The sequence below is a fragment of the Urocitellus parryii genome, chromosome 4 (genome assembly GCF_045843805.1).
Source record: "Urocitellus parryii isolate mUroPar1 chromosome 4, mUroPar1.hap1, whole genome shotgun sequence".
Lineage (NCBI taxonomy): Eukaryota > Metazoa > Chordata > Mammalia > Rodentia > Sciuridae > Urocitellus > Urocitellus parryii.
In genome coordinates this window covers 187,426,441-187,438,653 of record NC_135534.1, presented here as the reverse complement: position 1 = coordinate 187,438,653, position 12,213 = coordinate 187,426,441, and the positions used below count along the sequence as shown (strand labels likewise).

The 12,213-nt window shown below is 37.9% G+C and overlaps 1 protein-coding gene across 1 annotated transcript in view; it reads left to right on the top strand.

Moving 5' to 3' along the window:
- Positions 1-12,213, top strand: part of Elp1 (elongator acetyltransferase complex subunit 1) — a 56,090-nt gene that overhangs the window by 32,734 nt on the left and 11,143 nt on the right. The window contains exons 27-29 of the mRNA XM_026391126.2: positions 715-812; positions 1,934-2,135; positions 4,478-4,539. Of these exons, the coding sequence (XP_026246911.2) occupies positions 715-812; positions 1,934-2,135; positions 4,478-4,539 (362 nt within the window). The remainder of the gene's footprint in view (positions 1-714; positions 813-1,933; positions 2,136-4,477; positions 4,540-12,213) is intronic.

Here is a 12,213-nt window from a genome sequence, read left to right as displayed (position 1 = left end):
CCTGTAACCATGTTCTCTACCACCTTATTTTGCCTTATTTTCTGAAAGGCTGAGGGTACACCAAATTGACTAGGAGGTGCTTCCTACCCAGGAACGTAGGTCAGATCCTTTTTGGGTTATGAGCACCTCCTAAGTTCAGTACCTCAGTCAAAGCACTATACTACCCTTCTGGTAGTGTTGGCCCCATGGGAAGGAACCCTGACATGTCTGGAGTGGGTGGCAGGGCCCTATCTAGTGCCCTGAGAAGACACAGTTTTAATTGGTAGTGACAGAGTAGAAAAAGAACGGTGCCTATTGATCTCCTTCACCTGGTCCCTGACCTGTGCTGGAGCAGTTGGGATTCTATACTGAGGTCTGACCTGGGGACAAGGAAGAATCTCCTAGGGTGTTTGTTAAACATTCAGCTCTGGGCTCATTTGGAGAGACTGATTCAGCTGGTCTAAAGGAGGACCAAGGTATATGTTTAATAAGCTCCCCAGGTGAACAGTGTGGGAAGAATTCCTAGTAGAATGCTGGTCCCAATCAGTGCTTCTCCTGCCTCAGAATCTGCAATGGTGCTCATTAAAAATTCCTGAAGTCCTTCTCCAGGTACTTAGTTTATGTAAAGTCTTAAAAAGGTCCCACATTAATTTTGTTTGGGGACTGTTGGTAGAAATGAAATCCATTTTGCTTCCAAAATCTTAAACCTTGTTTGTGTGAATCTTATTCCTGCAGGACCTGAGTACTTCCCAGAATGCCTAAATTTAATAAAAGATAAAAATTTGTATAAGGAAGCTCTGAAGTTATATCCGCCAAACTCCCAGCAGTACCAGGTGTGTGAAATAAGGCTTTGTGCTTTGGTTGGAAAGGGGTGAGTGAGGGTCCTGAGACCATAATGTCCTTGGTTTCCAGTTTTGTCCCAACACTAGCTTCATCTTGAACTTCTCATCTAGGGAGATGGCCCGACCTGTCATGAAGAATTACTTGGGGCAGAGACCAAGGGGTTGACCCTGACTGCTCACCTAGAACATCATAGCTGCTTCCCTCCTGCCCTCCTCTGGTCTGGCCTCTGGTCTGGCCTCATGCTGTATGATGATCCGTTTGAAAAATACACATCTTTCCTGTTAATTTCAGGAGAAAGGGAGTCGGTTTGGTGGGAGTGTTTTTTTTTTTTTTAAATAAGTATTTAGCTTTTTTTTATATTCCAAACAACTTTGCTTATAAACTTAATGTATTATGTGATCCTCATAACCTGGTAGGGTGTTGTGGACAACTTACAGATGAGGACACAATCTGCTATAGCTACAAAGTAGTAGCAGACCTGGGATATGGGGCCCAGGCTGACCTCCCAAGTCCCTGCGATTAACCAGCATGCTGCTGTCGGGATTTTCTCTTCATTTGCAGATTACACACATGCCTCTCCTGCTAGTTTTGGTAGCACCAGCTTCTTCCACTCTCCACAGTCCCTGTTACTTGGAGATAGTTCTACAGATATTACACTCTGTAACAGTGCCTCTGCCAGCATTCTGCCCTGCCTTCCTTCATGTGAAGGAATTTTTGTAGAAATTGTCTTCTCTAGAAAGCCATTGTTTATTAGATGTCAAACACTGATCTCCCGGAGGACCCTATTCTTATCTGGCAATTCATTCTCTGTTGCCATAAGAGCAGGAACTTGGTGGCAGTTCTTATTTGTTTTATCATTTGTTTGGTTTTATTTTTTGCATAGCTGTGTTCACTGGCTAGAGTAGTGCTTATGTAGGTACCTAGTAATCGTTGAATAAATAAATGGTACATCTCCAGTAAGGTTTTGCATGGAAAATGATTGAATTAACTTGTCAACCATAGGGTTTTCCCAAGTGATTCCTGAGACTCAATTATTAGTAATTAAGGCAGCCAATATGAGGCTTGAAGAAATTGTCACATTTCCTTACCATCTTATCTCCTGTTGTCACAGGCTATCAGCATTGCTTATGGGGAGCACCTGGTGCAGGAGCAGCTGCATGAGCCAGCGGGGCTTGTGTTTGCCCGTTGTGGTGCCCACTCTAAAGCGCTCTCAGCCTTTCTGACTTGTGGCAGCTGGCAGCAAGCCCTCTGTGTGGCAGCTCAGCTTGATTTGACCAAAGACCAGCTGGCTGACCTTGGTAGAACTCTGGCAGGTGAGCATAGTCATTTATTTTCTACTTCTCTAAAAGGTTTTTTCTATTGTTTGATTTGGAAATTTTGCAAATAAATTTGAGGCAGCATACATTAAGTCAGTCTCATGTTCACTGACAAAAGTTAATTTAGAATGCTCTATTGTAAAGTAGGGTAAAGGTTAAACTACTACAACAAGAGTCCCAATATATAGCATTCTAAAGAAAGTAGTTTCTTTAGAATGCTATACATTGGGACTCTTGTTGAAAGTGGAGGCAGGTTGGTAGTTTCTCTCTCATGTAAGGACTGGTACGTAGATCCTTCCTCTGTGAGCCTGTCAGTTTCTTAGATGGTTACAGCTTGGTTCTCTTTCCATCCAATATTCCAGTTCTTGGGGAAGTGGTGGAGAGTAATAGGAAGACATTTATTTTTAAGTTGGAAATGACCTAGAAGTTACACTGTTAGTTCTACTCTATCATTTACCAAACATCTATCTGTGGCCACACCTAACAGTGTAGCTGGGTGGCCATGTGCTTTGTAAAAAGGTAAAGATGAATTTTGGGATGGAGGCGTTCTGGCATAGACGTTGATTGTTGGAGTCCATAATAGAAATTTCTAAGAATGGAGTGTAGGAAAAGGCCAAAAGTATAAGCAGCCTGAAAGAGTGGAGACAGGTTGCTGGCTTTGGGGTGTAGGGATTAGGGTCTGATTTCTTTGAGTGGAGGAGAGGGTGAGGAGGTCTGTGAGAGGAGATGAGTAGGGCCCTGGCCTTCTCAGCAGTGCTTGAAATAAAGGAATGACTGGTATATTATTCCCTGCCTTTCTCTCCTAGTCCATTTTTTGTTGCTAATAGAACAGTATCACTTACCTGTAGACTAGGTTGTAAAGAAAAGAGGTTTTTTTGGCTCATAGTTCTGGTTCAGGATCAAGGGCCCGCATTTGCTGATGGCCTTCTTGTTGGCAATACTGAGGGGGTATGCGCATCTGTCACATTGAGAGACTGAGTGTGCTTCCAAGGGTGTTAATGAAGCCAGGTGCAGTGGCACACACCTGTAAATCCCAGCAGTTGCAGAGGCTGAAGCAGGAGGATCACAAGTTTAAGGCCAGACCCAGTGCCTTAATGAGACTCTCAGCAGTTTAGTAAGACCCTGCCTCAAAATAAAAATCTGATGTCTCTGGGTTCCATCCCTGGTACCAAACAAACAAACAAAAAATTGTGAGTGTGTGTGTACTCGAGCGCACGCATGTGTTTTATGATCTCTCTCTCACTTCTTATAACACCACTAATATTCAATCATGAAATCCACACTGATAACTCATCTAATTCTAATAAGTCCCCAGAGTCCCACCTCTAAATGCCATAGTTGGATTAAATTTTCACACTCTTAACTTACAATGGGGATTAAACTCCAACATGAGATTCTGAGGGGATAAACCAATTTCAAAAAGCCTTGTAAACACTGTTATGGTTTCAAAAGAAAATAAGCTGTCCTGAAAAAATTCCTAATTATAGCTTATTGAATTTATATACATATTCTCTTTTGTTATTTGTATTATTCCTTTTTCTGTGGGATTAGAAAATGTGTGAGATTATCATTTTTCTTATTCTGATTATTAAGATCTGTAGGCTTCTCTATAATCCCTCCTTTTACAAATGTTGACAAATTATTTTGGGCCTTTTTATTATTCTGGCTTTATCATTACTTTTTTAGAAATATACACTATTGGTAGTTCATACCTTTGAGCTCTGTTCTTGGAGGATCTAGTAGCTTCTCTGATATTCTTTACAACTCTTAGCCTACCGTTTACCATGTTTGTGATGGAGCATACCTGACTCTCTGAGATGAAAGGTGTGCTGGGCCGTGGGCAGAGGTCTTGAGCATTGTTGTACAGTAGGGTCACTTTGTGTGCCCATTTACCTGAAGCAGTTTACACAAACTAACAGAAGAAAGAAAACGATTTAAATAGTGGAGATGATCCTACCTTTTTTTTGTTTTAAGTGATAATATGCCCTGGAGTGAGCATGAGATAGGAGATAAGCCTGCCTCTTAGTAAGATGTGGGTTACATATGCCCCTCACAGGGCGATTTATCTCATCTGGGCTGATTGATTCTAGGAGCTAAGGACACCCCCAAACATAAGCCATCTACCTCCATCTAGTGCTCAACCAAAGAAACAGCAGCCTCTTCCTGTTAATTCCCATATGCATGCATTTTGAAGGTTAATTTTGACTATATGATTTTCAAATTCTTTACTAGATTTTTTAACTGCTGTTTAAGATAGGACTCCATGGTATGTGTACTTACTCCCTTCACAGAGACTTACAAAGTGCATAAGATAATATTGTGAAATATTATCTTTGCAGGAAAGCTCGTCCAGCAGAGGAAGTACAGTGATGCGGCCATAGTTCTGGAACAGTATGCCCAGGTGAGCTTACTGTTTTCCCTGTAGAGCCCCAGTCAGCAAGAAGGGGCTTGCTGGTTGCACTTTACTGATAGTGAAAATTAAAGGAACTGTGGGTAATCATTAGGTCCTAAGATAGTGGGAGGGTCTTCTATCTTGCTGACTTGACTTAGAAATTCAGTTTAATACATCTCTAAATACAGATTGAGTATCCCAATTCCAAATCTTAAAAACTTCAAAATATGAAACTTTTCAAGTGCCAATATGATGCACAGGTGGAAAATTCCACACCTGACCTCATATAATAGGTTGCAGTCAAAATGCAGGCACACCAAAAATACTGTATGAAATTACTTTCAGGACATGTATAATATGTATGCAAGTATCAATGATATCCCCAAAATATAAATATTCCAAAACCTGAAGAAATCCAAAATACTCAGATTCCAAGCCCTTCACATAAGGGATTCTCAAGATATAATTTCAAATTTTGTGGGTTAGAATCCTTTAGAGCTCTAGTATAATACATGCTAGTAATCTGATCTTGGTAAAAAGTACTAAATTCATCTCAAGGAAGTTGTGCTTTTTATGTTGACTTTACCAAAGTAGAAACAGTGAGAAAAGGATCATTATATAACAAAGTAATTCAACTTTAGATACGCTTTTGCCTTTTCTTACCATTCTCTCTGTTGGAAATGTTTCTTTTTGCCTCTGTCAGTTTAAGGAGTTCACTTATACAGCAGATTATAAGTACCCATATGAGCTTTTGCTAGAATTGTAGAATTTTTTGTAAAAATAAAGTGTGCATTGACACTGGCCAAGGACTAATAGGACACAGATACCCAGTTGATGCCAGGGATTTCTCCCTTTTGGAATAGATAGTCCATTTTTAGTCTGGCTAAAAATGGACTATCTATTGTAATGTTTTTGAGATTCATTCATGTTGTAGCTTAATTAGTAGCTTCTTACTTGTTATTGTGGAGTAGTATTCCATTGTATGGCTGTATCAAAATTTGTGGACCTGTTCACTGTGACGTACACTTAGATTGTTTTCATTCTGGGGTTTAAAGAATAAAGCAGTTTTGAGCTATAGTAACAAAAATGGCATAGTCTTGGCACCAAATTAGACACGTAGACCATTGGTAGAGAATAGAAGACACAGAGACAAACCTACATAAAGATAGTTATCTCATACTGGACAAAGGAGCCGAAAACATATATTGGAGAAAAAAATAACTTCTTCAATAAATGGTGCTGGGAGAACTGGAAATCCATATACAGCAAAATGAAACTAAACTTCTATCTCTCACCATGCACAAAACTCAAAGTAGATCAAGGACCCAGAATTAGACCAGAGACCCTGTGCCTAATAGAGGAAAAAGGAGGCCCAAACTTCATGTCAGATTAGATCCTGACTTTTGACTCCTAAAGCACAAGAAATAAAATTAAGAATTAATAAATGGATGGATTCAAACTAAAAAGCTTCTTCTCAGCAAAAGAAGTAATCAATTATGTGACACAGAGCGGGAGAACATCTTAATTACACGCACATCAGATAGAGCACTAATCTCCAGGATATACAAAGAGCTCAAAAAACTTAACAGCAAGAAAACCAAACAATCCAATCAATAAATGGGCTAAGGAGCTGAACAGACACTTCTCAGAAAAAGATACATAATCGATCAACAAATATATGAAAAAAATGTTCAACATCTCTAGTAATTAGAGAAATGCAAATCAAAACTAAGATTTCATCTCATGCCAGTCAGAATGGTAGTTATCAAGAATATAAACAATAATAAGCTTTGGTGAGGATGTTGGGTAAAAGGCACATTCATACATTGCTGGTGGGACTGCAAATTGGTGCAACCACTCTGGAAAGCAGTATGGAGATTCCTTGGAAAACTTGAAATGGAACCACCATTTGACCCAGCTATCCCACTCCTTGGTCTATACCCAAAGGACTTAAAAACAGCATATTACAGGGATACATCCACATCAATGTTTATAGCAGCACAATTCACAATAGCTAAATTTTGGAACCAACCCAGATGCACTTCAATAGATAAATGGATAGGGAAACTTTGGTATATACACACACTGGAATATTACTCAGCATTAAAAGAGATTAAAATCATGGCATTTGCAGGTAAATGGATGGAGTTGGAGAATGTCATGCTGAGTGAAGTAAGCCAATGCCAAAAAACCAAAGGCTGAAAGTTCTCCCTGATAATGGATGCTGATTCCATAATGGGGGAAGGCATGAGAAAAATGGAGGAACTTTGATGGGGCAAAGGGGAAGGAAAGGAAAGGAGGGAGTATAGGGGCAGGAAAGATGGTGGAATGCGATGGACCTTATTATTCTAGGTACATATATGACTGCACACGTGGTGTGATGCTACATCGTGTACAGTCATAGAAATGAAAAGTTCTGCTGCAGTTGTGTACAATGAATAAAAATGCATTCTGCTATCATATAGACCTAATTAAGATAAATAAGTAAATTTATTTTAGAAAAAGAATAAAACATGGGTTGGGGCTGTAATTCAGCGGCAGAGCGCTTGCTTAGCATGCGTAAGGCACTGGGTTCAGTCCTTAGCACCACATAAAAATAAAGAAATAAAATAAGGGTATTCTGTCCATCTACAACTACAAAATAATAATAATAAAAAGAATAAAACAGCTTCGAACATTTTAGTACATGTGTCTGTGGGGATAAGAGTAGAAATGCTAGATCCTGTGGTTATTCAGTGTTTGACTTTATAAGGAGCTGAAGGACTTCTCTGTATTGGTTGTGTTCCCACCAATGATGTGTAGTACAGCAACATCAGGTGTTACCTTCAGCTGCCACTACTGGGAGGATTGTGTATGGCCATGTAACAGTCGACCTCAGAATTCAGCTGCTTGAAACAATAAGGGCTTATTATCTCACTTGAATTAATAACAGATTACTTGTTGAACCTCACATTTAAATGAGCAAATGGCTTATCATTAGTAGTAATTGATTTTTTCACATTTTAGGAGATAACCAGATTCAATAATGGGAGTAGAAAGTAATTGAATGAAAACTGATTTTAGAAAATACCTCCTTGAGTCTATACTCCTATGGTATTTATTACATTTTTGGGTCAGCTTCAACTGTTAAGATAAATGTATATAAATACATACATATATATATAAATATATATATTTATACATATACACATATACACACACACATATTCAGTAACAAACTGAGTTCTTTAGGAGGGGAACAAAGTGATGTGTTCTAGAGCAATGTTTTTTGTTTCTGTCTTCTAGGCAGTGAGAGTGGAGTACGACACAGTAGACAGATCTATAATGTCATGAATTATTTGTTTCTGTGAAATCCTATAGGGGTATCACTATTACTTGGACTGATGAGAGGAAGTTTAAAAAACATACTTATCATGAAGAATTGGCATTTCCTTATCATGTACATTCTGGATCTGAACATCAGGGCCTTTAATATTCTGTACTGATTAATCCCTAGGAATGCAAAGAATAGTAAATTGCTATGTGAGTATTTTAAATGAATCATTTAAGACTTGCATAGTAAAGCAATAAGTATAAGCCCATCTGTCATTAAATATGGGATTTCTTTTTTCTTTTTTCTTTTTGTAGTGTTATCTCTTCCATGGGGTGAATCCAGCTTGCCACCTGTTTTTGTAAATAAAGCAATACAGCCATCCCATTTGTTTACATTTTGTCTAGGCAGCTTTGAAAATCCAATAACAGCTAAGGAGTTGTGACACAGATAGTCTGGCCCACAGAGCCAAAAATATTTACTCGTTAGCCTTTAAACAGGAAAAATATGGCAATTTTTGCTTTCTTGGATTAAGGAAATCCCTTCTAATCCTAGTTCTGAGCAATTTTGTTGTTTTTATCATGACTGGGTATTGAATTTTGTCCAGTGTGTTTTCAACTATGATCTGTTTTTGTTGTTGTTGTTGTTTTTTAGTCCAATGATGATAATAAATTACGCTGCTTGATTCTCAGTTATTAAACCAATATGGCATTCTAGGTTAAACCACTCAGCTATCATTTCTTATTCTTTTCCTATATTGGTGGATTAGAGGATTGCTTGAGCATTTGTAGTTGTGCTCGTGCGAGTTTTTTAAGTTTTTGTCTCGTTTCAGTATTAGGATGATGCTGTTCTTATAAAATGAGGGGAAGTGTTCCTTATTCCTTTTTTTTTTTTTCTGGAAGAGTTTGTGTATAATTGTGTTAGGAATCTGGCTCCTGGTTAAAGACTCCTGTGTGAGTTTTCAGACCTGACTGAGCAATTGTAGGAGCCTCGAAGGAGAAGCAGCCCCTCCCACACCCTGCCTGGTGCACTGCCTGTGCACTAAAGGGGGCGCAGCCAAGGACCCGGCCCCTAGTGGTCTTGTTCTTCCCATTTGTGCGTTCCTAGCCCTGGTGCTTTCATTTCTAGGTCTATTTATCTGAGGCCTTGGGCCAAGTTCATCTCTAGGCACCCCTGCCTTGGCCTCTGCAGTGCAGTGGAGGAGAGGTGACACTTAAAGACACTTTCCCCCAAGCATATCGCTAGCCAGTACTTTTCTACTGCTAACCACCTCCCCCTTTCTGTCCTCTGCCAAGGTCCATAAAATACTGTTGAAGCTTTTTGTTCTGGGCTCCCTCAATAGTGATAGAACCCGCACATCTGTGCTGGGCCAGGTGACCTGGACCCATGACTCTGGTGTTCCCTGGGGGAGAATGAAGAGGAGCTGGTGGTTTCTCTGGGGTTAGCCTCTTGCTTATCCCAGGCTTCGCTTTCATTTGGGCTCGGTACTCTGGCCAGCTCCTCTGACACTTGGCAGCACATCTCTCTCTCCCTGCTCAGCTTTTGACATACTTTTCCCCTCAAATATTTGGTTGGTAGAACTTATCAGTAAAGCCATCTGGGCCTAAAGTTTTCTTTGCTGTAAATGTCTTACTGTAAGTTTCTTTAGTAGACATATGCCTGTTAGAGTTATCTGTTTCTTCTGGAGTGAGCTTTGTTAGTTTGGATCCTTCAAGAAATTCATCTAAATTGTCAGATTTATTTACATAAAGTCATGCATAATGTTGTCTTACTCTTTTATTGTCCTATCTTTCAGTCCAGATATTGTTTACTTGTGTCTTTGGTTTTGTTGTTGTTGTTGTTGTTGTTATTGGCTAGAGGCTAATGAATTTTATTGGTCTTTTTAAAAAATGAGCTATTTCATTGTTTTTCTCCATGCTCTATTTCATTAATGTATTATTTCTTTATTGCTTGCTTTGGGTTAAATTTGTTTTTTATTTTTCTATTTTCTTAAGATGTTAGCTTAAAAATTACTGATTTGAGACCTTTCCCTCCTTAGTAGTTTAAGCACATGTTGCCATAATTTCCCTGGGCTCTGTTTTAGCTGCAACCTACAATTTTTGACATATTGTATCTTCATATTCTAATTTCCCTTGTGATTCTTTACTGACCTATGAGTTATTTTGAAGTGTTGGTTAGCTTGCAGTATTTGGAGATTTTCCAGCCATCTTTCTGTTATTGATTCTTACTTTAATTCTGTTATGATTAGAGAGCACACTTTTTGTTAATTCAGTCCTCATCTATAATCCAGTGTGGTCTGTTATAAAGAATACTGCGTGCCTGGGAATATGACATCTGTGATGTGATGAGGTGTTCTATCATGTTTATTAGATTAGGTTGATTGATTATGCTCTGGTTTTTTTGTCATCATTGATTTTTTTTCACCACTTTATCAGTGCTGGAAGAGAAAATGTTTAAATCCTCATCTGCAGTGGTGTATTTTTCTGTTTCTCCTTCCATTCTGCCAGTGTCTCCATCATGCCTGTCCTTGATGAATTAATTTTGAAGTATTACTCTTTATCATTGTTAATATTTCTTATTCTGAAATTCACTTTGTGTTATTAAGGTAGCCTTTTCAGCTTTCTTTTAACTACTCTTTTCATGGCGTATTTTTTCCATTCTTTTATTTTTAATGTATCTGTATTTGGTCTTTATGTTTAAGGTAGGCTTCTTGTTGACAACATGTAGTAGTAGTTGTTTTTTAATATAATTTGACAATCTTTGCTGTTTTCATTTCTATTTTAGTTTTCCCAGCACTAGGGATTGGACCCAGGGGTGCTTTACCACTAACCTACATCCCTACACAATATCTTTATTTTATTTATTTATTTTTATGTGGTGCTGAGGATCTAACCCAGCGCCTTGCACGTGCTAGGCGAGTGCTGCATTCCACTGCTGAGCCACAACTCCAGCCTCACTGCTCCTTTTTATTATTTTTTGAGACTATGCCTGGCTGATCTCAGATTCCCAAGCAGTTGGGGTTGCAGGCATGTGCCACCACATCCAGGCTCATTCGCTGTCTTTTAATTGGAGTGTTTAGGCCATTTGCTTTTAAAGAGATTACCAGTATAATTGGGTTTAAACCTATTGTCTCGATGGTTTTTTTGTTTTGTTTTGTCTAATTGATCTTTTTTTTCTTTTTATCTCTTTTCTTCCCTCTTGGATCTAGTATTTTTTCATAAATCCATTTTATCTCCATTATTGGCTTTGAATATTTTAGTAGTTATTCAAGGAGTTACAGTATATACCATAATCATTTATCATAGTATATATTCAGCTAATAATATACCACTTGATGTATAATGTAAGAACCTTACAAGAATATACTTACATTCCCCACTCTTGTCCTTTGTATAATTCACATTTTAATTCTACACATATGATAAACTCTGTAATAATTATTATTGTTATGATTAATTATTGTTTAAGAATATTTCAGTATAAGCCAAAAGCATCTTTTATTATTTCTTCTCTTTCAAGAGAAGTTAGAAATATAGATTTTTCTTTGACATTCCCTAAGTTTTCAAAAACTTCAGGTAAGGGGCTGGGTTTGTGGCTCAGTGGTAGAATGCTTGCCTAGCATGTGTGAGGCACTGGGTTCACTTCTCAGCATCATATATAAATAATTAAAATAAAAGTTCATTGATGACTAAAAAATAAAACAAAACTTCAGGCTACTCAAAATGGATCAACAACTTAAATTTAAGAGTTAAAATTCTAAGACTCTCAGAAGGAAACATAGGGTAAACCTTCTTGACCTTGTATTTGGTGCAACGGATTCTTAAAATTAACACAAAAAGCACAAGGAACAAAAGAAAAGTTCATAATTTGGGCTTCATAAGAATTAAGAATTTTTATATTTATAGACATTATCAAGACTGTGAAAAAGCAATCTCTAGAATGAAATAAAATATTTCAAATCATATCTGATAAACGTTTAATATCCAGAATATATAAAGAACTCTTAAAATTCAACAACAATAACAAAAACCCTTTTAAAATGATCACAGGATTTGAATAGATTGTTTTTCCAAAGAAGATATATAAATGACCAGCACATGAAAAGATGTTTACCATCATTAGTCATTTTCAGTTTTCTAAAGGTTTGAAATTTTTTGAAAGAAAATATTGGAGAAAAAAATAAATGTTGAAAAGAGCAAAAAGACTTTAAGATTAGTAGTTCTGGTCTGCTGTTTTTTGGAGTGTGGTGTCTTTGCTGAAATAACTTTGGTGGTAAAGCTGGGGAAATGGGCGTTGCTAACAGACCTGCCTGGTGGTTTTGATATCACGAAATGTAAAGAGGTCATATTTACCTGTGTTTTGTCATCATGTTG